This window comes from Vidua macroura, chromosome 23 (assembly GCF_024509145.1).
Source record: "Vidua macroura isolate BioBank_ID:100142 chromosome 23, ASM2450914v1, whole genome shotgun sequence".
NCBI classification, from domain to species: domain Eukaryota; kingdom Metazoa; phylum Chordata; class Aves; order Passeriformes; family Viduidae; genus Vidua; species Vidua macroura.
The window spans coordinates 5,633,628-5,659,258 of record NC_071593.1 but is presented as its reverse complement, the minus strand read 5'-3'; the positions used below and the strand labels follow the sequence as shown (position 1 = coordinate 5,659,258).

The 25,631-nt window shown below is 44.9% G+C and overlaps 1 protein-coding gene across 2 annotated transcripts in view; it reads right to left on the bottom strand.

Annotated features, from left to right (window-relative positions):
• Window positions 1-4,037: 4,037 nt before the first annotated feature.
• The window catches only part of MMEL1 (membrane metalloendopeptidase like 1), a 23,712-nt gene continuing 2,118 nt past the window's right edge, over window positions 4,038-25,631 (bottom strand). For both annotated transcript variants that reach the window (XM_053997589.1, XM_053997590.1), the window contains exons 3-23: window positions 20,613-20,672; window positions 19,854-20,015; window positions 19,400-19,480; window positions 18,825-18,920; window positions 18,461-18,579; window positions 17,718-17,783; window positions 15,407-15,541; window positions 14,704-14,793; window positions 14,327-14,463; window positions 13,781-13,874; window positions 12,934-13,062; window positions 11,856-11,954; window positions 11,396-11,479; window positions 11,034-11,137; window positions 10,395-10,453; window positions 8,376-8,495; window positions 7,259-7,392; window positions 6,808-6,873; window positions 5,749-5,844; window positions 5,400-5,476; window positions 4,038-5,034 (exon numbers count right to left, since the gene is read on the bottom strand). In XM_053997589.1, the coding sequence (XP_053853564.1) occupies window positions 4,935-5,034; window positions 5,400-5,476; window positions 5,749-5,844; window positions 6,808-6,873; window positions 7,259-7,392; window positions 8,376-8,495; window positions 10,395-10,453; window positions 11,034-11,137; window positions 11,396-11,479; window positions 11,856-11,954; window positions 12,934-13,062; window positions 13,781-13,874; window positions 14,327-14,463; window positions 14,704-14,793; window positions 15,407-15,541; window positions 17,718-17,783; window positions 18,461-18,579; window positions 18,825-18,920; window positions 19,400-19,480; window positions 19,854-20,015; window positions 20,613-20,672 (2,108 nt within the window). In that variant the 3' untranslated portion in view covers window positions 4,038-4,934. The remainder of the gene's footprint in view (window positions 5,035-5,399; window positions 5,477-5,748; window positions 5,845-6,807; window positions 6,874-7,258; window positions 7,393-8,375; window positions 8,496-10,394; window positions 10,454-11,033; window positions 11,138-11,395; window positions 11,480-11,855; window positions 11,955-12,933; window positions 13,063-13,780; window positions 13,875-14,326; window positions 14,464-14,703; window positions 14,794-15,406; window positions 15,542-17,717; window positions 17,784-18,460; window positions 18,580-18,824; window positions 18,921-19,399; window positions 19,481-19,853; window positions 20,016-20,612; window positions 20,673-25,631) is intronic.

The window sequence follows — 25,631 nt, the reverse complement described above, 5'->3', positions numbered from 1 at the left end:
CTGTGAGGGAACCGCCTGAGGGGCCATAAGGGACCCGCCTCAGGGGCCATGAGGGACCCGCCTCGGTGGCCATGAGGAAACTGCCTCAGGGGCCATGAGGGACCCGCCTCGGTGGCCGTGAGGGACCCGCCTCGGTTGCCATGAGGGACCTGCCTCGGTGGCCGTGAGGGAACCGCTTCAGGAGCCACGAGGGACCTGCCTCGGTGGCCATGAGGGAACTGCCTCAGGGGCTATGAGGGACCCGCCTCGGTGGCCATGAGGGACCCACCTCGGTGGCCGTGAGGGATCTGCCTCAGGGGCCATGAGGGACCTGACTTAGTGGCCGTGAGAGACCCGCCTCGGTTGCCATGAGGGACCTGCCTCGGTGGCCGTGAGGGACCCGCCTCGGTTGCCATGAGGGACCTGCCTCAGTGGCCGTGAGGGACCTGCCTCGGTGGCCATGAGGGAACCTCCTCACGGACCACGGGGAAACAACCTCAGTTGCCGTGAGGGGAAACCACCTCAGGGGCCGTGAGGAGCTGGTCTCCGGGACCCAGTTCTTGCGGTGTAACCCGGTCCTTGTGTTGCCCTGAGGTCCGTGCCCTGGTGCCCGTCACGTCGTTGGAGCGCTGGCTGTGCCCCGTGGGCACTGAGTGTGATGTGGTCAAGGACACTTTATGCTTTTTCCCTGCGTGAAAGGGAGAAGTGTGTGAGCTGCTGCCTGAGGTGAAGGGTGTCTGAAGGAAACACTGGGTCACAAAGACTCTGCTGAACTGCCCTTAGCCAGCGGCGCAGAGAGAAATCCTGTGGGTTTCTCCCTTCTAGGCACAAAATCCAGGACAACGTGTGTGAAGTTTGTCCTCTTGTCATCTCCACCACAGCCTGCATGTCTGAGACCTGCACCCCACTGCCCAGGGAAGCAGCTCAGATTCCTTTTGGGTGAGTGAGGCTGTTGGGTCTGCATTTTGGTGTCTTCCAAACAGCAGCATCCTCTTCCCAGTAAGGCTCCGAGTGTGGAATCCCTCACTCTTGGGAACAGCTAAACTCCTCTCTTTATGAGCTCATTGACATTACAGATTTGGCCTTCAGCTTCTCATCCAAACTTGTCATTGCATGGGAGGCTCTTGGGGTGGCTCCAGCAGAATTGGATCTGGAACCATGGAGAGCAGCACACTCTTGGTACCTGGGTTTCAGGTGACACTTCCCTTACTCTAGGAGTAAGGGACACATCCACTCTAGGAGTGGAACAGCTGACAGTTTGCTTCTGAGGAGAATGATTTTGCACTTACAAGCATTAAAGCAAAGAAGTAAGAGCCAGCTCCCACGTGGATTACCCACCAAGAGTCAGGATGACCTTTGGGAGGTGTGATGTGGAAAACAGGGCAGCAGTTCCACTGGTAGGCTGTAACACCACAATTTTTTATTTTATCACATCACACCTGAGGACCAGAACATTTCCCCAGCTCTGCCTCTGACAACAATCATGGAAACCCTTGTCTCTGTGGTTCTGCTGGATGGTGCAGCTGCCCTCGCAAATATCCGGCAAAGGAGGAAAGGTTATGTGCCCCATAAGTATGAGGAACATGGCTGTAAAGGGGTAGTTCTGTAATAACATCCTGAAGAATGGTCTTAGGTCTTCAGCTGAAAATTCCCCTCACTGCTTGTTGGTGGGACTGTTTCCTTTCCTTTGCAGCAGTGCAGGAGTCAGAGGTATCTCTCTTTTTGGGTAATACATTAAAATCTGATTTGAGAATGACCCAACAGTGGTTGTTGCTCTTAAGAGAGAAGTAGAAGCCTGGCTGTTAGAGTGGAAAGAGTAGGATTTGCTGATAAAAGCTGATAAAAGTTGGCTGTTCATACTCTGTATTTTCCTTTGGCATGTCATAAAGCATGAACAGCATGGGCAGGTTTTGATGTTAACGAGGAGAAAGGGGATCAAACAACTGCTCCTGTGCAGGAAGTTGGTGCTGACCCCAAAGAAACCAGGCCTGAATTGGACATTGTTTGAACTGTGACACACAATGGGGATGGCTAAAAAACCCAAGCACAACCCTTTATTTTTTTTTTTCCCTAAATCATCATGAAGAAAAAGGCAGCTTGAAAATGAAAAGGAGGGTTTGCAAAGGAGTTAATGAAATAGCCCAGTGGCATCTTGTGAAGCATCAAAGTCGGCAATAGCTGAGTGATCAAGGCACTGGGAGTGTCACAAGGGGCTGGAGACTCTTCCCTTTTACATCCTCTTCAGGAGCAGTGGGCTGTGTGGAATGTCTGGACTTTTCTTCTTCCCCCATGGACAATTGACACTTGGTATGCATCAATTATTCTGTTGTTGCCTGTTGGTGGGAAAAAACTGGCTTTTTTTTTTCCATTTTAAACATTCTGCATAACACAAAATATGGTTTCCAAATGCATTTTTGTACAGATTTTTCAGTTTTTAGGAGAAAAGAAGGTATTGCTGGGAAAAGGAACTGTACACAGCGATTACATGTGAAGCAAAAAAAAAAAAAAATTCCATTGTGCCAAGCAAACCATGTAGCTTTTAGTAAAGAAAGTTAATATCCTCTGTGTCCACTGTGCCTAAAAATAAAGTTTTTTACTGAAGAAAACACATTCTCTTTGTGGAAGAACTTTCCTGGTACCTGCAGAAGGGAAAACTCTGAGTTATGTGGCTGTTGGCTTTACCATAAGGAAAAGGATTACTCTGGAAGAGTCTCCCTGGGAATGATTTTAAGGAAGGATTTGGTGAGGATGGGAATGTGTTAGTTATCACAATTTTCTATAAAATGAGATGTGGAAGAATCTGGAGAGGCACAGAGAAGGCCCTGAGTGGGTGTGCTGGGATATCTGGGAGGTGACATCCACATGACCATGAGGAATGGAAAAAATGGGAAATGTTGGCTTTTTGCTTAAGGAAAATATGATAGACAACTTTCTTTCTTTCTTTCTTTCTTTCTTTCTTTCTTTCTTTCTTTCTTTCTTTCTTTCTTTCTTTCTTTCTTTCTTTCTTTCTTTCTTTCTTTCTTTCTTTCTTTCTTTCTTTCTTTCTTTCTTTCTTTCTTTCTTTCTTTCTTTCTTTCTTTCTTTCTTTCTTTCTTTCTTTCTTTCATTTTTTAACTGTGTTAGCTTTTTCAGCAGAATTCGTTCAGAGTGTTTTTGCAGACTAAGGTGATGTTTCAGAAATTCTGTGCTTTACAGGAATGGCTGTTCAAAGTCACAGCTCTGATGGGAAAAGCTGCAGGCAATGGAAAGTGGAAGGGTTTAGGGAATGCTTTAAAATTCCTTAAAAAAAAATCTCTGCTGTACATAGGCAGATCTGGTCTTTTAGGAGCTGGAGCAGGATTTGTCACCAGGTGGCAGCATGGGAGAAGGAAAGGCTTTGGATTCCTCCTGGGCAACATCAGGATCTTCCTTCTTTTCCTAAGCATGTATTAAAGCTTCTCCGAGGCTTCATTGTCTAAGAGTGTAAAGTGCAGCAAAACACCTCTGGGTGCAGAACTTCCCACAGAGCTGATGCATTTTATGATTGTGGAAAGGTAACACAGTGGTCAGTAGGAATTCAGGGCCATTTCCTGGGGATGTGGAGTCTCATCTCCAGTTTGTGTGTGGGCACAGCACCAGGGTCGGGGGGCTGTAAGGGGAGGTTGGAGCTCGTGCCCTTGGCACTGACACAAGCTGGCAGCTGGGAAGTGTTTTGCATGTGGCAGATGGGATGAACTTGCTTGAAAAAATAGAGTAACTTCCATGTGCTGTGATGGTCCTTTGGAAATAACCCTCCCAGGCACATTTGAGTTATCCCTTTAACAGTTGCATGTGCCAGAACCTTTAATGGCCCATCTCCAGGGCTCAGTGATTGTGCAGAGTCACACAGGTGGTTACTGCCTTGCTGTCAAGTGATTCCTGTGCTAGAAGGAAAAACATTTGCTGGAATAATATTCAAAACTCACTATTAAATGTTGGAAGTTTAAGATATTCTCATTATAGTAGGATGCTTACCAAGGAAAGCCCCCCATTCCTCTTCATAGGGAAATCATTGCTGAATTCACCACCGTGATTTTTTTCTTTTAAATTTTATTAAAAATTAATACATGTTACATTTTCAAGTGTAAATACTGAAAAATAGCCTATGGCAAAATAAAAAGGCACAGGATTAAAACCAGCTTAATTGTTTCCATGGATACATGTCTGCTATTTGGCAAAAGGTATTTTATACACTTTCTACAAGAATAAGCATAATTTTAAATATATCTCTGAAGGGTGGGACCCTGTAATTTAACCATAAAGACAGAATTTGTACTCCTAAAATGTGATAATTGTAGTGATGCCTCACTTGAAGGGGGTTCTTTGGAGCAGAGGAACTCAAGTGCAGGAGGAGAGTGCGACAGGTATCTTGACATAGAGCTCACTGTCACGACAAATAGCAATCCATGAACAACAAAGCAGTGATCAAAGTGCAGGGGCACAGACAGCACGAGAGTTTACACCAGCTCTAACCTGATCTGGGGAAAAATGCACCAGAAATGGAACCAAAACACTGGAAACAAAGCAGTGGAACGTCTCAGAAAGCATTGCTGAGCCCCAGAAAGTGGAGCTGACATATTAAAATTATTATTCCTTTCTGAAAAATAGATTTGTGGCTGCTTGTTGGTTTTGTTTTCGTGTAAGAATTAGTCCTTGTAACCCTGATGCAGTGTCTTAGTAACAGTCAGGATGTCGTTGGAAACAGTCGTTGTGCCCGGGAACACAGCGTGGCCTCCGGCCCAGCCCGCCAGTCCCGGGATCCATCCCCGTGACCCCGTGATCCCTGCGTGCTTCCCAGTGGCACTGGGACAGCTGAGTGCTTCCTTGGCTCTCACTGCAGCAGCTGCCCCGGCAGCGCTGGCTGTGGCTGAGCAGCGCAACACCGGGCACATCTCTGCCACGAGCTGTTTGTGGTGTCACCAGTGTGCCATCCTGGGTTACCACACCCGGCACTTCCCTGCGGGATGCATGGCTGTGCCCTTCTTACAGTGGAACACCTCGGAGAAGGCTTCAAAGTTCTGCAGCGAGCCCATCACCCTAAACGAAGAGAAAGGACTCATTTGCATGGAAATTGCTGCTCTGGGGAACAGAAAGTGGTTTGGAGCCTCAGAACTTGATTGCAGTTCAGAATATGGGATGCTTTAGGAAATATGGGTAATATGAGCAATGAAATGCCAGAGCAGAGTGGGTTTGGTTTTGCTCCATCCTCTACGGATTGGCAAATTCACCAGGTCAGGTGTAGGTACGTGCTCTCCAGCAGTGCCCTACAAGGCATGGGAGAAAATCTGGAAATCACTTGGGAGTTACCTTGTGTGTTATCAGACTCTCCTGTCTTCATTCAACCCCATGGTGCAAGGGGTTGAATGAAGTGAGTTGTGAGTTAGTAAATGAGTAAAACCCACCTGTACTTCAGAGGGCTGTGAACATCTGTCTTTATGGACTGACTGGCATATTCTGGTCTGTAGGAGCCACACCAAACCTGCACAGGGACATTCATCATTAGCGGGTCAATATTGAAGGGAATTCATGTTGGGAACCCCCTCAGTGGCTTTCCTAAGAACCATCCCAGTTTGCTATGATATCACTGGGGTATGTTTTATAGAGAGGCAGAATAGATGCAATTATTTATTAATTAGCTTCTGTTTCATCAAGATATGGTGCTCTGGGACAGATCTATCTGCTCTTGATTTCCCCCAGGTGTTTGCTCCAGCAAAATTGAAGGGCCTGAGGCACAACCCTGTGTGTTCTCACCTGGGCAAAGTTGAGGAAGAAAAGCTGTTTGTGGGACATGTTCAGTCCAGGCAGCTTTGGCTCCTTCCCTTCCTGTTCCAGCCACTTCAAGTAGGCCTGGAAATGATCACAGATCAACTCAGAGGAGCAGGAGGAGGATTTTGAATATTGTTTTGGCAGGAGGGATTTTAGTCACCACATGCATTAACCAGCGTGCTTCCCTTCTGTATATGTATACATTTTCTCTCCCTAATGCAAACAGTGCAGAGAATTTTATGAAAAAGCTGTCAGCATAAGCACTGTTGACTTCATGGACTCTTTCTACAGGAACTTGCATCTGTAAATAAAGTGTTAAATCTCCTCTGCTTCTCTATAGTGATAATTTTTCTCTCTTCAGGTAACTGCTCATTAAATAGTAGATAACAACCTTGCTCAATGTTAAATCCATTACCTGTTATTGTTGCACATTAATTGGCCAATTTGCTTTTTTTAGGTATATTGACATGATGGAGACAAGTTAATGTGCCCTCACGCTGGTTAATTCCCAACATTCTGTTTCTGCAGCCTCTCAGGTGCTGAGACAGTCCCAAAGCATGGAACAAAAGGGAGAGCTGAGGGTAAAAAGAGATCCAGCACCACAGGGCATCCATGGATTCCGTGTGAAGGCAGTTTGTGTTACCCCACACGTCCCCTCCATGTCTGTGATGGCTTTTAGAACAATCCTAATGAAGTAATTAATTGAAATGGTGTCCATTAGGGTTGGAATTTAGATTTCCAAAAATTCAGGATGTTCTATAAGCACCCTTAGCACCATACTCAAAACACCAATCATAAAAGGTTTTACTTTGACTTCTGTTAGGGTTTTTTGTAGGGAAGAACATTCCCTGCTCACACCTGAGCTCCACCTTTGGCTGCTCCTGGGTGCAAGCCATGGGCACACGAGCTTCCAGGTGTACATCTGAGGCTTTAGCTTTTGGCATATGGTAATAACATGTTAATTGTCATTTTTTTTAGCACAGAATAGGTCCCCCCATTACTGGATGCCAGGTAAGGTTAACTCACAGGGTGTTTGGGGATTACCTTATAAGCCTGTCGGACTCCTCCGTTATCTGCAATATTTTCTCCTAATGTGCTTATGCCACTGACCTGTAAAAAGAATCATTTATTTACTATATTGTCAGTAAAATCAGCAACTGTAAGAACTACAGGTCTGTCATAAAACAGCCTGACATGCCTGGAACAGAGGGAAGCTGTGACTTTGTGCTGGGACAAGAAAGGAGAGAATGAAATTAAACAAATCACAGGGTAAGAGCTGTAGATTGGAACAGAACACACACAAATATAACATGGACAGAACCTGGGCTGCTGCTGGACAGAACATCACTGCACACAGACCCTGGGCTTTCTGGGCCACACCAGTGTCCCCAGTTCATCACAGCCCTGTAGTAGCTGGGGTTTGTGCTTATCCCCCATGGGGATCCCCTGTTAAAGTCATTATTTGTGCAAAGCCAGCGCCGTGGTTGTTACTCACATTCTGTCCTCCTGCCAGCTCCCAGGTGTAATTCCCGTACTGGTGCACCATGCACAGGGACTGCTCCTTGAAATGCAGTGCTGAGAAATTGCTCCACCAGTCCAGCATGTTCCCATCCTTGTCAAAATTCCTACCTGTAGGAAAACCCAGGGATAAAAGGAAAGTTTTGAGCAGGATTTTAAAACTGCCACTCTTGCGGTTGGAGCTGCACCCCCTTCCTCTTTCCTCCTTGAATTTAGATGCTCAGAAATATTTTGGGCACAGTTTATTCTCTTCGTCACAAAAGAATGGAATTGTGGTCTCTGTTATTCCCTGATTTCCTGTTCAGTCTGCAGCCCTGACTTCAGGTATAGCTCCAAGGCCTGGTTTTATTTCCAAGTGGATTTTGCAGATATCGTGTAACAAAACCTTCCCTCAGCTCTGAGGTGTCTGAGGTGCTGGTTCTGTGTGGCCACATGACAGAACTGAAGTTTATAGATAATTAAAAGCTGGAATTGCAGTTCTGGAGTTTGTGTTCTTGTCTCTCTGGCTAGAACAAGGCCTTTCTTTGCTCTAGAATTCAGTTTCTGAGGCTGTGTTGTGTGTTTATGTATAATCTGCATAAAATTAATGAGCATTAAAAAAAAAAACCACGTGGAAGAAACTCCTGAATTAGAGAGTCAGAAGTGAGCTTTCCCCCCAAATTCTTTTACATGGCATTTGAGAAACTTCAAAAAGTCAACTTATTTCGAGCATTTGTGTTGAAAAACAAAGTCTCCTGGGATTTCAAGACACTACTGACATTTGTTCTATCCCAAAAATGTTGTTCACAGATTTCACTGTATTCGGGAGCCCACGATCTGCTTGTTTTCTGTTTCTGATCCGATGATGCTGTAAAAATAACATTTTTTTCCTGTGAATTTTCACTGCCTCAATTTTTTTTTTTAACATCTGCTTATTTCTTGTGTTCTGTTCAGGAAACACTCCCTGCAAAACTTTCCACAGAGTGTTCCCAGTGTGCTCCTATTGCTGCTGAGCTGGATGTGACTGTGCAGGGATCTTCAGTCCCAGTGTACTTTAATTCCTGCCATGCCACGAGTTTTAGCTGAAATAAGAACATTTTTTTTAGTCATCTCACCATTGTCATCAAACCCGTGTGTGATCTCGTGCCCAATAACCATCCCAATCCCTCCAAAATTCAGGGCCTGGGGCTGGTGTTTGCTGAAGAAGGGGGGCTGGAGAATCCCAGCAGGAAAAACTGCAAAGACAAGGAGAAAGAGGGAAATGCTGTAAGGTGGCTTTGTTTTTGAATCCTTGTCAGACAGATTGTTTGCTTGGTGTAAGGGTCAGGAAGGAACAGAAAATATAAAATGATTAGAAACAAGCTCATGCCTCATGTGAAATTGTTTCTCTCTTGATAAATGGAAAATGACAAGTTAATAAAGGTTTAATTTAGCACATCTGCAGCTACAGTATCTCCCTGTTTGAGACCCAAGCAACGTTTACATTAAGCTTAGCCTAATTTGGTCCATAATGCTTGCTGCAGTGAGTCCAGAACAGAATGTTTAGGAGCTGTCCTTTGGAGACAGGCACAGTCTGTGTGTCAGAGCCATTTTATAGGAGAACTAATGGAGGTTTTATTGCTTTATTTGGGTTAAGGAGAGGTAAGAAATCATCTGCTGATACCATCAACACTTGGAGTGTAAAACATGCACAGGAGTGGTTCCTATAGACCACCAAGGGCACTCGATGCCAGTTGAGGGGGGTAATATGAGCTCTGTTCTGCCTCAATCTGCTGGGAAAAACCTTATCCAGAACCATGGGATTTGCTTTTCACCCCTTCTAAACAAGCTGAAAAGCATAAATGCTTCTGGAGGAATTCAGACTGGCAGTAATTCACTCTAATGAGATATTTTCTCTGAAGGGAGATATTGAAATTGTATTGCAAGTAGTTAATTCAGAGACAAAACCCTTTTGGCTACACAGGTTTTATCCATGCAATTTTGTGGAGAAATGCATAATCCAGACTGCAGTAAGACAGAGCAGTGTGGAAAATTGCTGTCAGAATTTAACTGACATACACACTATTGTGGGTGGTTGTGCTTGGATTTTTACACAGGCATATTCATCTCCAAATTTCTTAAATGAGTTACTTTTGTATGATTTATAAGGACAAAGCTGGAAAGGAACCAGGTGGCTTCAGGACCTGAGTTCCCTGCCTGGAAAGCTGATTCCAGTCTGTTTAAAACCACTGGGGATAAACTGGGAGCTGAGGCTGGCCACCAGTAAAGCCCCCAGGAGGGCTCTGCTGTGGCTGAAGGTCCTGGTGCTGCTGTACCTGCAGGATGGAGGTGCATGGAAGCTGCACAAAGCAAAACAGATTTTGGGTGAGGTCAGAGGGCTAAATTATCAGCAATTTGGATGTTTCTGCTCTTAGCAATTACAGAAGTTTTCTGTTGTGACTGTTGGTAAATTGGGCTGTTTCCACTCCTGGCCTTTGCCCTGGGAGCAGGATGCAGTTACTGTCTGGCCTAAAACCCCATGGATTTGTCCTTCTGTGGTATCAGCAGTTGAGAAGCAGATCTTCCTGGCAGTCTGGGAACTTGAATAAGCACTTCTGGAGGGAATTATCTATTGTCTCTCCTGCTTGGGGTGCTCAGAATTCAGCAGAGACTCAGCAGTTTTAACCTGAGCTCCTGCATGAGCTCTGAGCTCAGGGAGCACAGGGAGCCAGGCAGGCTCTGAACTTCTCCCACGCCAAGAACGAGGAAGAGCAGCCCAGCAGCTCTGAGAGCTCACAGGGCTGATGCTCTGGGACCTGAGGCAGTTTCTGCAGTCTGGGTGGCTCCTAGCAGTGTACTTGCCCAGAGCAAACTGCCCCATGTGCTATCAGAACTCAGGAGCAGGAGCAGCCCAGGACACACTGGGAGCATTCTCTGGGTGCTGGCACTGGTGCTGTCCCAGGCTTTCAAGCCCAAGGCTGTTCACTGACAGGGTATAAACTGGGGAGCTGAATATTCATCAGCAAAGTGCTTGAGCTGAACAGCCTGGCAGCCTTGCCCACAATTCCTGGATGGGCACAGGCAGGTTTGCCTCTGGATGCAGACCTGCACTGCTGTGTGGAAAAAATCAGCTGGTTAAAAGTGTTTAAACCTACCTATCTGGTTCCTGTTGGGGGAATAGAATGCATTGACCACTGCAGCTCCAATTATCCATCTAAAAATAAATGTTGCACACAGTTAGTCATGAAGTTTTTTTTTTTCCCCAGACATTTTTGAAATTTAATTCTGGTTAAAAAATGCAAGGTATATAGGAAAGGATTGTAAAGATAGAATCCTTTCAGGGATTATATATATATATATAGATATATAGATATATGTATATGCATATGCATACACACACATATATAGGTAATATATTTATTCTCAGGAATAGGGATATATAAAGAAATATAATTTCCTTGTTAGGAGAAGGAAAGAAGAACCTTGTAACATGAAGGAAAGTCCTTATAAAGAGATTATATAAGGCAAGAATTAATGGAGGAAAAAGGGTGCATTGATCACAGCTGTGAATAATTCCTGACACCAGGAAATACCTGGTGGTTTGTTTATGGGCAGCTTTCATCCCAAACACACAACATTCAAGGGGAAAAGCATTTTTTACTTTACCTTAAAATGGTTTAATTCCTTGATCACGTCAGCCACGGGCATTCCCAGGTACCCACAGCAAGAGCTGAACACCCCCAACCATTCACCCAGAATTTAGGTTGTGTCTGTGGCTCTGTCTGGAAACTCACATATCTTGGTCAACTCTCTCTCGAAGCTTCTTCAGGCTCTTTTGGGCTCCAGCTCGCAGGTTTTCCAGGATGTTTTCAAAGTAGTTGTGTTCACTGAAGTTTAACTACACAAACAGGGATCCAAGTACATTGGTCAGCTGAGCAGGAAGAGGAACTCCTCGTCCCACTGAATGTCCTCTAAAGAATGCTTTGGTTGCATGGTTTCACTGAATAGTTGGTTCTTAGCACCAATTATTTATTAATCTGTTCATTTTAATGTCCTTGGAAAGGGCAGTTGCACAGGTACAAATATTCCAGTGGCAAGAAAGCAAATGCAGGGGTTTATTTTGAGGTATTTAGTGAGATATGCACAAAACACTTACATTGGCATATTCCAGGTCCAGTTTCTCATTGTGATCTTCCAAAATGTAATCTGGGTAGCCAATTTGTTCTTTGATTGCCATTGCCTGGAAGAAAAGAGTTGAATATTTCCTCTTAATTGTGGTTTTTGTTGGTGTGCTGTTGTTGGGTTGTTTTTAGTAAAGTTTCAATACAAAAAATAGTTAAATGTTTGGGTTTTTTTCTTGGCCTTGGAATGGTGCTGATGGTCCTCAGGTCAATTAAAAGTTGGAAAAGTTTTTTTTTTTTGGGGGAATTGCGTCATATCCAATTGGAATTTTTATTGATGTGGGCTAACAAAGGATTGAAAGGAAAGGACAATGTAACAGGATCATAATGTCCTCTTTTCCTCTTGTTTGTGGAGAAACTGGATACGGTGATACTACAAAATTCCAAGTATTTCGTGTTCATAAGGGAAAACTGAAGTTCTTTGTTATGTCTGACCTTCTCACGAGCTTTCTCCTTGGATGCCTCATCCATCCACTGTAACTCATCCAAGGTCTCCACAAACACTTCACGGATCTTCTCTATTAAATCTCGGACCTGAAAGAGAGCCAGGGAGACATTCACCATTCACATGCCCTATTCCCAGGCACAGCTGAGGAGGGATGAAAAGCTTCCTGCTGGAAGGCAAAGTCTCCAAATCCTGTGCTCTAAACCATGGTACTGAGCATCTAAAAGTGTGGATGTGACAGTTTGGTCAGGGAGCGAAACAGATAACTTTCCCAGGCATCATTCTGGGAAAAGCTGTGAGAAGCTCAGAGAAAAGAATTAGAACAATTCTTATCTTGGTCTGTGCACCTGGTATTTATGAACATGTGGAATGTTGTACATGATGTTTATAGAGAGGTGTACAAGAAAGTGCTGTTCCTAACTATCCAGTGGTATGAGAAATGTTGTTTGAGAACCAATCAGGTTCTGGGTAACAATCCTGACAGGTAACAATCCTGATTATAAATATGGGGAATTTGGTAATAAAGGTTCGCTTTTTGCCTTCTGAGCTTTTGGAGTCAAATGTCATTTGCTTCTTGCTGTTCCTAATACAACAAAGACATAAAAAGCATCACAAATGAGTTCTTGCACCTTCTTGACTGATGGATAAGTCTCCCAGGCAAAAAACAGAGAGCTGACACCAGAGGGAATGGGCACTGTGGGCATTGTGGATGTGTCGCTGTTGAGTCATGAACGACACAGACACCCAAGGCATTCAGAAGGCTAACTCACTTTATTAGAAAACCCATTCCTTTTTGTATTCTAGTTCACTACAGGTAGAACTGATTGGTCCCTTAATCAAAACACCATCACCATTGGCTAATTAAGAAGACACCTATTTGTAAACAACCTTAGGGACAAAACAGCTTATTACAAAACACCAGGTGCAGATTATTTGAAATTCTTTCTCTCCAGCTCCCTAAAGCTTCCCAGGCCGGCTCATGGGAGAGCTTATCTAGCTTTCTCTCTCTCTGACCAGAGAGCTGCCACCACAGTGGATGTACAGTAGTATGAAGGGTAAACTACATACCATCCTCTTGCTCTCACCAGCAAAAGTCTCCCGGACATACATGGCTCCCACCGCGTTCTCCATGTTGTTGTTGACGTAACTCACGCACTCCCTCCAGCGCGCCTCCTCCAGCGTCGTCCCGTACAGGGCCTGCAGCACCAGAGCCCAGCATTAACCCTGCCCCTGCAGCTCTTCTAACCGCTGCCCAAATTAACCCAAAGGTTTCAAACCGCTGCCCAAATTAGCCTAAAGGTTTCAAACCACTGCCCAAATTAACCCAAAGGTTTCAAACCGCTGCCCAAATTAGCCTAAAGGTTTCAAACCGCTGCCCAAATTAACCCAAAGGTTTCAAACCGCTGCCCAAATTAACCCAAAGGTTTATAACCGCTGCCCAAATTAACCCAAAGGTTTCAAACCACTGCCCAAATTAACCTAAAGGTTTCAAACCACTGCCCAAATTAACCCAAAGGTTTCAAACCGCTGCCCAAATTAACCCAAAGGTTTCAAACCACTGCCCAAATTAGCCTAAAGGTTTCAAACCACTGCCCAAATTAACCCAAAGATTTCAAACCACTGCCCAAATTAACCCAAAGGTTTCAAACCGCTGCCCAAATTAACCCAAAGGTTTATAACCGCTGCCCAAATTAACCCAAAGGTTTCAAACCACTGCCCAAATTAACCCAAAGCTTTCCACTGCTGGGATTGGGCTTGTTTGAGGATTCCGTGATGTCAGCACAGAATCTAGAATGGTTTGGGCTGGGAGGGAGCTTAAAGTCCATCTCTTTCCAAACCCCTGGCAGGGTTGTTGTGTTGAGCAGGCGGGGTTTGGTGGCAGTTGTGCTCCCCTCTTTATGAAGAGAGGAAATACCTTCCTGTAGCTGGCCCGAGCGTCCTTGAAGCGCCGGCTCAAGCTGCTGACCCGGTCGATCACCAGCCGCCAGATGAGGTAGTTCTGGATGGTGCTGTGTGGGAAAGCAAAGCTGAGCTTAACTCCCTGTAAAAATCAGCACTAGGGCAGACAGTCAGAGGGGAATCTCAATTTTGGCTGGAGACAAGGAAGGAAATCATTGCTGCCAGTCCTGGGTCTCACATTTAACTGCAGAGTCATCCAGCCTGAGGACTGGGCTGTCATGTCTGTTTTGGAATTAATTTCTTATTTTTCTTCCTTCTAGAATGCAACAAGAGCTAAGCCTGTCATGTATTTTTTCCTCCCCATTTAACCTATTCTAAGAAAGCAGCAAGTGAGACACCTTGTACTGCAGTATTTGGAATTGAAACCTCCAAAGGCATTTCCTGTATTTTACAGAGGTGTCATTTTTTCCTCAGAAGCTCAGAACTAGCAAGGGGGTCCAATAATGGACATTTCAGCAATCCTTCTGTGACTTTTGTCCTACCTATCCTGCAGTTTCTCTACCTGGCTGAGTACTTGGAGATAATAGCTTTCAGCTCTTGCAGATAAGGCATCCCATACACAACCACCTCTTCATCTGGGTCCACCTGGACACTCACTGAAGACATGACACGTTGGATGAAGAAGGTCCAGTTAAATTCCTAGGCAGACAGAAAGACATTCCAGTGTTGGATGATTAAATGCCTCAGTAACTGGACTTTTGACAGTCTTATGACCTTGAATGCAGCTGTTCAGTAGGACAAAGCCTTTGAAGAGATTCTAAAGACAAAACTAGGAATGGGAATGATTTTATACCTCTTTGTTGATCAATTCACAAAGCCATTTCCAACTGGCATGTAATTAAGAGACCTGAAGTATGAGACTGCTCATGAAACACTTACATTGAATGCAAACTTCTCCTGCAGCTCTGCTAAGGTCATTTTGTTGTACAACAAGGTCACATCGTGCCTTTCCTCTGCTGGGGTGGTGGCCTGAAGACATTCACAAGGTTATTACTGGAATCAACTGACAGAAATATCAATGGCTGAAATCACATGCAGGTGCACATATACACACTCCAATAATATTCACATTAACCAGCTTGTTTGGGGAAAGGAAAATCATTTGGTTGCGCCCAGTGCTGCTTCCAAAAATTCAGTACAGGAACCTGGGTCCCCCCCTACTCAATAACATTTCAGGGATATGTTGAGCCAAGTGGTTCCTTCTGCCCTCTTTAGAATGGAAGCCTCCTCTGGGGGATTTTTAGGGTGCTGTAGGTTATTAAAGATGCAAAGGAGCCTGCCCTGGTGTTATCCCAGTGCATGGTTAGCAGAAGGTGAATTATCCTGCTTTAGAAGAGTTCCAAACAGAAATAAGGCTGGGACTGGAGCAGCATAGCAGCAGTGTACACAGCAGGCAGAATTAGAGACACAGAGGCTCTGATTTTTGGGCTGCTCATGGCACAAAAAGTCTTCTTCCCCCACTTGTTCTGGTCTGTGCGTTTTCTGGTGCATTGAAAACTGCTGCACAAACCAGCAAGAGACCCTTCCCCCTCACCCCTTGCCCCTCACACCTTCCTGAGGAGTTCTTGATCTCTCTACTCACATTTGCAATCTCTGTTTCAAGCTCCATGACCTTTGCCATTTCCTCTTGGACAAAGGAATCATCTTTGGACACGTTCTTGTCTTCCCGGATCATTTTGGCGATGGTGATCATGAACTGCAGATAAGCTTCTCTCACCTGCACTCAGACACAGAATGGGTAGAAAAGGTTGGCTGTCCATCATTTCATAGAATCCCAGAATGCTTGAAGTTGGAAGGACCTTAAACCCCATCCAGTGCCACCCCTGCCATGGCAGGGACACCTCCCAGTATCCCAGGGTGCTCCAAGCCTTGTCCAACCCAGCTGTGGACACTTCCAGGGGTGGGGCAGCCACAGCTTCTCTGGGCACCCTGTGCCAGGGCCCCACCACTCTCACAGGGAAGAATTTCTTCCCAATATCCCCTCTAACCCTTTCCTCTGTCAGTTTGAACCCATTCCCCCTTGTCCTGTGACTCCAGGCCCTTGTAAACAGTCTCTCTTCACTATTTCTGTGGGTCATCTTCACATTTCTCATTCAGCAAAGCATTCTCTTTGTCATGAATACCTTACAGGGCACTTGCCAGCCTCAAAACACACGTTCTGCTTCTCTGTGCCATCCAAGCCTGGCATTCTGAGTTAGAATTACTGCTTGGGCAAAGAGGAGGCTCTGTGCTTTGAGTTACACTATGGGAACAGTGATCCAAAATTCCAGGGTGAACAGGGAAGGTTTGAGTTCTCTGAAAGTAATACCATAAATCTTCTCAGGTCTGGTTTTAGTGTCTGAAAGAAAAGCTCTGTTTCAGAGTTCCCAGTGACACCTTTGCTTTATTCCTGATGGGAGGCTCTGACTGATTTATGGCTCAGAAAGGGCCTTGAAAAGACATTTGGCTGCTGAGGGAGTGCTGATCCCTGATACAGGAAACCTTGATGCTACCTGTTCTTCTCACATAGTTTTCTTCCTCTGTGGACCCTGGAAGCCAGATAAACACAGTGGCTGTAGTGAAATTGAGTCTGGGCACTTACAGATGATGATTTGTGGTTTTAGGCTGAATGCTGAGCCTTAATCAGGCCAGACTCCCCCAGGCCTCAGGAGGAGTTTTGCCAAAAGATGCTGGACTAAGCACAGGGGGAGTTTGGGTCATCAGAGTTGTGCTCATTGTCTGGGGGCAGCGAGCTGGTAAATACAAATAAAAAGGGGTTGTGTCTGCTCCTTGGTCATTAGGATTAAAAGCACAGCCTCAGCCCCCCTGCTTTGTGCCTTCAAATTAAAGCTGTATTGAGCAGAACTGGTTTTCTTTTGCTAATTCAGGATTGTCTCTGCACTGTACCTGATTTCCTACCTCCTCCAAGTCAATCTATGTCTGACCTTTATGCCCCAATGCATAAATATCCCTCTTTTCTGCTGTGACTGCTGGGACACTTGCAGGGGAGATTCCCGGGTCAGCAGTTTTCCATATTTTTCCATTTCCAGGAGATTGTTTTGTCCCAGGACCTGGCAACTCCTAAAAGTGCCCAGAAGGTGTGAGGACAATCCCCTATAAGCCTCACAGGGCTATATTTTAGCTATATTCTATATAAAGTGTAGTGAAATACACTGAAGTGAGAAGAAAACTCTTCCCACTGATGTTTTCATCTGCCTTCACAACCACGAGACAAAAGAGTCTCAAATGCCGATTGTTGTCCCTCTGTATTCCCTTCCATTCTTGTTAGGAAAATTGGTTTGATGTTGGGCTGCAAATCCTCTTTGTTAGCAAGGCATAATTGAGGAAAATAAAATGTACTAAAGCAGTATTTTCATCTTGGAAACAGACAAATTATCTGGCTTTGTTTGCAACAGCTTTCTGTGTATTTACAGAAACAGTGTTTTTGCATGATCAGTGTTTTTGCCCTGAGCATTGGCAGAGGAAAGCAGCTAGAAAATAATCTCTCACAATTTCATGTAATTTGGGGGGAAGGGGAGAGTAAGTAGCAGCAGATTCCTACTTGCTGAGCATCAGGCATTCAGAGGAAGATACATGCAAATCCTCTGAAAATGTGAAGCTGTCCTTCAAAATGAGAGGCTGTCTAAGCTATTAAACATGATTTTATTTCCCCATAACCTTCTTCATGAGCTGGCCAGTTCTGGGCAGGCTTGATATTTATACTGTTGTTCAGTCCTTTTGTAAACTTTACAAAATGTTGGCTTAATTAGGAAAAAATGTAGCAATGAATGCCACAGTCTGGTTCTGATTGGTGCATAGTGTGAAGATTAATGTGTTGGGGTTTTTGAAAGCACAGAGATGAGGAATAAAGTTGTTTTAGTGGCACAGAATCAATCAGTACAAGGGATACTTACTCTTTGATAGTTGCCCCCATTAAAGTAGTAGTCCCTGGATGGCATTCCCAAACTTGGCTGGTCAATCTGAAGGAAAATGCATTTCTCTGGTTAGTGGTGAACAGGAGCTGGGGTTGTCCAAAGGAACCCTTGAAAGGCAGCAGGAGATGCTGTGTGTGCCACCCTGCCAGGGCTGGGATGACACCACTGCCACACACGCAGAGAATCTGGGCTCTCCTGGATCTGGGGTGAGGTGGAGGGTGCAGCTCTTATCCCTGGGTTTCCAGGTAAGGACAGGGTGGATCTTAGTGTGGGTTGTAAAGCAAAATCTTCAGTAATCATGGAGACCCAAGAACAAATTTAAGTAACTTTTCTACACTGCTTGACTTTAGGGCTGGACTTGCACAACCATTCATGAACAAACTCTGAAATACTCTTTATGTATTTTAAACCCGTGGTTTCCTACTATATGTTAAACCTCATCCTCATTTTTGTAAGTCACAGGAATTTGCAGCCCTTAAATGCTGTAAATCAACAAAAGTTCCATTGATTCTTATTTCTTTTACTGAAACAAAAATTATGCTGCCATAAAACATAAAATTTCCCAGTATGGCTTTGAGACAGATCTGACATTTGGGGTGCAGAACTATTGCCTACATTTTACCACTATTGTTCAATGGGAAGCTCATCTGTCTGCAGAGAAAATAATGATCCATTATGATTTCTGGCATATCAATAATTCCCTTGTTGTTTTTTTTTCTTACATAAATGATGTGTCTGCTGGAATCCCGGTCATCATTCCACACGAACATGTCAATGAGGACACGTTTGTTAAACCTGGAGTTCATTATGGAAAGGTTTTCCTCCATGCTCCAGCTTGGCTCTGGGAGATAAAAGGGAAAATGGAGATAATTTGTCAATGTGTGTCAGACTGATTGAAGTTGGACAGTTCACAAGCTGGCTGCTGAAATATTGGAGATCTATTTAAATGGATCAATGAGTGTTGAATGTGTGATACCCTGACTTCTGTTGGGAAGAGAAACTGAAAATGGAGGGTTTATTTTGGTGACAGTGGCCTCCCTGCTTCAGGAAATAATTCCTACAGAACCCTTCCGGGCCCAGCATTACCTTTGGTCTTACTCCAGTCTGCAGAAGCCACTGGCCAATCTCCAACCATCCTCAAGGCCTCCAGCAGAGGCAGGGAATCTCTTTGTTCTATAAGACCTGAGGGAGGAAAGACAAATTCTGTATTGTTTTCATACAAAAATAAAATTAGGAAAAATAGGTAATGGGCCTAACAGCCTAAATTTTCAACTGAATGTGTCACAGCAAAAAATAAGAGATATCCTGAAACCATTCTATATTAGCCTTCAGAAAAGGAATGAAAATACTTCTGTGGCTCCAGTGCTGATTTGGAGTGGGTTGGTTTGGGAAAGATGAGCTGGGCCAGGTTTGTGCCTTCTGAAGGAAAGGTTTTCATCCACACCAGGGATGGGCACCCAGCATCCATCCTTTCCACATCCCAGATGGGTATTTTGAGGTTTAATGAAATACCAAGGCATCTTCTTCCATCTGAAGATGAATTTTCCAGGCACGGCCACATGGATTAGACAGATACTGATTGGATTTTGCTTAACAGGACTTTGGTTTTTCTGTATACCTGGTTTTGAACAGGGGAGTTGATGGAACAAGAAGACACTCACTCTCATTCATGCAGGACTTGTAAAGGATTTTAGCTTTCTGAAATGCTTCTCTGTCCCCTTGATCCGAAGTCTCCAGCACACCTGGGGAAGGAACCATTGCCATGAGATTTTTAGAGAAATCCCTGAGGATTCAGGGCTGTGAATTGTAGGCTGCAATTACTGTCAAACTAGAGAGCTCTTCATGCTCTTAATGAAAAAAGTGCCAGGAAAAAGGAGCTGCAGACAGCTTGTCCTGCTCCTTTTGGAGTTAGTACCAATCACCTCTGGCTAATTTTTAGTGGGAACAGGATGTTCCCACAAAATGGGTGTAGTGAGAGATGTAGAGATTAAAGGGCCAGAGAGAAAAAAAAATCCCAATCAACACTTCTGTGCAAGTTTATTTCTCTGCCTAATGTGCAGTGAGTAACCTCTGAAATAAACACGGGTCCCTGGGGGTGGAGCAGCTCATCCCTACCTTTGAGGATGATCTCCAGCTCGTCCCTCAGGATGTCAAAGATGCTGTATCTGGAGCTGGTCTCTGGGATCACATGCCGGTTCAGCCAGCCCCCACAGGCATACTGGTAGAAATCCTGGCACGGGTCAGCTGTGGGGTCCATGTTCTGGATGATTCTGGCAGCTGGGCAGCAAAATTGGAGAGCTGAACTCCCGGAGCCCGGGAATCTCTGGGACTGCTGAAGACTCTCAAGGAGCTGCTTGGCAAGACTCATTCCCACAGATTATGACTTGAGGAATCCTATTTTCTGCTTAGAAATGGATCTGAATGGCAGAAGAGTTGTCCCAGAGCATGAGGCCTTGCAGGGAAGAGTGCCCAGTGCTCCCCTGGGCTCCAGTTTAGGCACTGCCTAAGAAACCAGTGCTCCCAGGGGGCTACTGGGAATGTCTGTGCTGGAGTCTCACCTCTCTTGAGGTGCAGGTACCACAGATAAGAAGGTGAATGCCCCAAGAGAGAGAAAATTCAGTCTAAAGGGAAGTTTTTTTGTGCTAATAGATACAGATTGTGTTGGTCAGTCCACGACCTTGTGGCTCAGAGCCAGAGCTCTTGGCAACACTGGCAATTTTCCTGTGCTACTTATGAATGATATTCCTTACCCGAGGGGAAATCTCATTCATTTTCATCTACTGCAGCCTTAAACTCTGAATTATCTCCTGTTCAGGTTCAGTAACAGCCCATAAAGCCTCCCCTCTGCAGCAGTACCTCCCAATACCCCATTACCTGCTGTCACACACCCAGGGGTGGTACAGATGTTGCCCGAGTTGGTGCCGTAGTGGGAGCCTGCAGGGAGAGGAGGAAAGCAGATGGAATTACTTGTTTTGGAAAGGAATTGCTCCCAAAGTCACTCACCAGAGCCCAATCCCAGTGACAGCTCTGCTTGGTTTGAGTGAATGTTGGTGCCTGTCAAAGACATCAGATGACAACTGTGAAGAAATCTGGGGATTTTTGAGGAAAATTTATTGGCAGCAGCTCTACAACAGTCTTGACAGTGAGTTTTATGTCTCCTGGAAGGAGAATAAGACCATCTTTTCTACCTGCTAACTGCCTCCACATTCTACTCAAAGTATGGGATCCTTTTTTAGAAAATCTATTAAGATGCTCTGAGCATCTTCAGAGTCACTGAGACTGAGAGGTTTAAACAGGGGGCAAAAAGCCCAGAGCTGGGTTGGTGCTGCCACACTGCTCTGAGGCACCAGGGTCCAATTTAGGAAAAGAAAAGGCTGTAATTTCTCCAGGTATTTTTGTGCTGGGGAGGGGCAGCCTGTCACAGGCTCTTTTGGCCACAGTTTCATGTGGCCTTGCTGCTGACCTGAGAGATTGTCCCTAATCTGGAATTTTTAGGGCTGATGGAATAGTGTAGGAATCAGGAGACTGTGAACCTGAGTTCAAATTTGTTCTGCCTTGAGTTCAGCATGGAAAAGGCCACTGAAGTCCTGCTCTTGGCTATTCATCTTCTATTTCTGAGTGCTGGTTTTGTGAAGTTCTCCCAGTGCAGCAGATGCCCAAAAAGCCACGCACACATCAGTTTTGATGCTGAGTATTCAAGTGAAGGCACTTGTGATGCTGGGCAGGCGTCAGGTCCCTCCATGTGCTGGTCCCTGCAGAGCTGCACTGGGAGGGATCTGAGGGCCCTGGGAGAAGGAAATTCATTTTGCTGCTTTAATTTCCCATTTGAGAAACTGGATGTCTTGCTTTGCTACCCACTTATATCAAATAGGCAACCATGTGGTTCCACTCTGAAAAACAAAATCTTGGTCCTTTCCAGCAGATTTAGCCATTTTAAAGCTTTTTTTTTTTTTTTTTTTTTTTTTTTTTTTTTTTTTTTTTGATTACTAAAACAAGCTACTAAAAAATTGCTTTCAATGCAAGTAAGTGCTTTACATGAGGGCAAACAAGATTACAGTAATTCAGAGAGAAATGAAACAGTGGGGGAGAAAATAGGGCTTTGAAGTTCATCAGTGGAAGCGACATAAAAAGCCCTCACTGTGCTGGGGAATGTTCAGGGTTCAGCTGAGCCTGGCTGTGCTGGGTGGGAGCACATCTGCATGAGAAAAATTCTGTGTCCTGCCCGGAATTTGGACTGTCCTGCCCAAATTCTGTGTCTGGCAACCTGAACAGGGGAGGAGCAAAATATCTGGAACAATGGGAAGCTTCATAGAGATAGTTATATTTTTTTTTTTTTTTTTTGGTGTTTGTTTCAGCATTTATTGGGATTTTTTTTTTTTGCATGCTAAATTTTTGGAGTTTCTTAAACTCTCTCATAATTAAACAATTGGCAAAAGTCAAATCTAAAAGCCCAGGGAATCTCCAAGGAGAAAATCAAATACTTGGAGGAAAAGAAATGAGTAGTTCAAGGGCAAAAGGAAAGGAGCAATAGCAAAGAGCAATGTGAGGAAGAAATAATTGTGCTAAAAGAATTTTGTGCATCTCTCATTGTTTCCTGGGGACCTGGCAGGACTGAAATGGATCCTTTATTCATTTATTTATTTGTTTATTTATTTATTTATAAATCAAAGCGTCTCTTTTTACTTTATAACCTGACAATGTCTCACTTCAGTTTCTGGAACCAACTGCTTTGAGTGAGGTTTGAACTCCCCTCCCTTCCCCAAGGCCTCGTGGTTGTGATGCTGTAACTGAGCAGGGTGAGCAGGGGAGCCAGAGTCTGGAATTCCAGGGCACACTCAGGGCTCTGAAACTCTGCCCCAAAACCAGATCATGGGAAATGGCTGGGGAAGAGATCTCAGTTTACCTCGAAAAGTGTCTCCTTTGTTTCTCTATCAATTCTGTTCTTTTATTCCTCAGGACCTTTCCTGCCACAGGCTCTGGGCATGACCAGCTCTGCCCTCTTTGGCTTTACAATCTCAGATCTTTGCTCACTCGACTGGAACTTTGTCACCTGCACCTCCCAAAACCAGAAATGAACTTAAAATGCACCTTCTGAATTCTCAACAATTCTGCCTTTTGTTTTCTCAACAGCTTTTCTAGGAGAACAGCCCACGTTTTCAGGAGAAACACAGGTATTTCTCTATTTATCTCAATAGCTTTTCTAGGAGAACAGCCCACGTTTTCAGGAGAAACACAGGTATTTCTCTATTTATCTCAATAGCTTTTCTAGAAGAACAGCCCACATTTTCAGTAGAAACACAGGTATTTCTCTATTTATTTTCCTCCCTGGTTAAGCATTGCTGACAGGTTGAGTTCCAGTGATAGAGAGGCTCCTGCTTTGGCATCCATTTCAGCCTGATACAGCAGCAGCAGAGAATTGATCAGGCAAGAGAAGCTTTAATAGAGATAAATGAAATGACCTGAGCTGTGGGACTGCTCCAAATGGAAGAAAATGAGGGAAATCAAGCACTCCAGAGGGGAACTGCTCACCTGAGAGCTGGCAGAGCTGGGACATGCTTCAGACCCCCTGGGGTCACTGTAGAGGATTTTCTTGTCTTAATTTGGCCTCACAAGGAGCCACTGAGCCCTGTCACACTTCCTGGCCAGCAGCAGGAGCAGAAAATCACTTGTGGCATCTCTGGGTGGCTGCAGCCCCTTCAGCAGCTCACCTTTGGAATGATGCTGTTTTTCAAACCCAAATCGCTTTTCCAGAGCCTTATTTCAGTTCCTTTTTGAGAGAACAAAAGCCAAGCCAGGCCTTCTGCAGGGCTCTGGAGGACACAGCTTGTGTTTAGTGTCTCCCCACTGCGCCTTTGGAGCAGCACAGATGGCTGGGGATGGCACACATGGAGACAATTAGAGCCACAGTTGTCACCAGGCACTCACGTGGGAGCTTTTACCTCTCAGCACCTTCCCTTTTCTCAGGTCTCCTCTGCACAAGAGCTGTTGGCACTGCAAGCTGCCCTTGTTGCTGTTAAAACAGAAATTTGCTCACAACCAACAGGGGAATTGCCAAATTCAGGTTTTCTCTGCCAGATGTTCAGAAGGAGTGCAGAACACAAGTGTTTGGTTTTATTCCACCTTTCCTAGGATTTCTTACCTAGAACCATGGCTGAGCCAGAATTTGGGGTGAGAACCAGTAAATTTGTGTGTTTATTTGCCCATTTTGCAGCCCTGCATGGCCTGTCACTCCCCATTACTGCTCTGCATTCACGTAGCTCCACCTGACTAGGACTGAGCAGAGCCTTGCCACCCAAATGTCATCATGACTCGTGTGTTAGCTGCCACTTGTTGAAATTCTGCCTCTCCCCTGAATAGCTGGCTCGTTAGTGAAGGTTCCTGACGTCAAAGGACATTGGAGCACCAGTGAAGGAGAGGAGCCAGAGCTCAGCCACAGCCTTCCCTCAGCTTTTGCTTCAGACACTGCTCCTGCTCAGCAGGCTCGTGTAAATCTGTTATTTAAATGCACAACAATCACACTCAGCACAGGAAATGCGTGAGAAAAATGTGATTTTTTGTTAAAAACCACCCTCTGAACAAGGTGCTGCTTGGTTTGTGTTTCTGTTTGTTTGGAGCCTGCCTAAGGAGAGAGCAGAGGGCTGGGACCTTGGGCGTCCTGACAGGCAGCAGTGACAACTGTGGGGATGCAGACACAAAAACATCACTGAATCTTCCTCCTCAGAGCCAGAAAGTCAATGAAATAACCAGAATTACAGGAGCAGCAATTAGGTGAGGCTGGAAGTTGTTTGGAGGAGCTGCTGAGTGATTTGATGTGTCAGCCACAGAGGCTTGAGATGTTCCTCAGGCTGTGACCTTTCCAGCAAGGGTTTGGATTCAGGAGATGCTGAGAGGGAGCTGTGAAAAGGCTGCTGAGCTGGGGCTGTGGGTGTGAGGGAAGGACTGTGAGCATGGTGTGTTCACATCCAGACCCAGCCCTGCTTCCCTTGCTAGCATCACCCAAATATTACTTAATTCTTCCTATGTTTTCTTTCAGCTTATTTAGATGAGGGTCTGAAAAGTTCCTTGGATGTCAAAAATCCCCAGATTGTGTCCAGAACTCTGTAACTGCACTGCTGTGAGAGCTTGAGTGTTTTTGTTGGCTTGGAATAGAGATAAAACTCCCAGTCAGCATTAACAGAACTCCAGGAATTATTGCTGTGCCCACAGGCCTATTTCATGCACCACAGTGCTCTTCTGCAAGATATATACAAGCAGAAAAATATTCTCCCTGAACCACAAAGCCTAAACATGCCTTTATAAATTATAAAAAAGAAAAAGTGAATGCAAAGCAGGACAAGCAATGCTTTGATTTTCTAATTTAATTCCTAATTACAAGCTAAACAAAATTATTTTTAGAAGCCTGGGTAGTGTCATTCTGATCAAGGGTGCATCAAGGTGAAGTGAGAAATCTGAATCTGCTCTTAGTGAGCAATCCAGTGTCCCATACACATTCCAAAATTTACATTTCAGGGAAATTAGCAAGAGAAGCATCCCAGGATAACACTGTTGGTTGTATCCCATGCAGGGTGCTCAGCCACATTGTTTTTTTTTCCTGTTGTTCTGTGGGATTTATGTGGCACAGCTTTGAGCCAGAGGTGCTTTTCCCATGGGGAAAAGGGATTTGAGGCTTTTGGCTGAGCATTGGGAATGGGCTGAAGTGTGACAGCAAAACAGAACTAAGGGGGGCATTGGGACAAATCTTTTCAAGACAGAAAATAAAAAAAGAGATGTTTCTGCTGCAGGGAGAGTCTGAAGAGCTCTTATTGTCTCAGTTCTTGACCCAGGCAGTGAATGGTGACACTGCTCGGTGAGGATGCAGCTCCTGCTGCTCACTTCCCACCTGGAATCTCATTT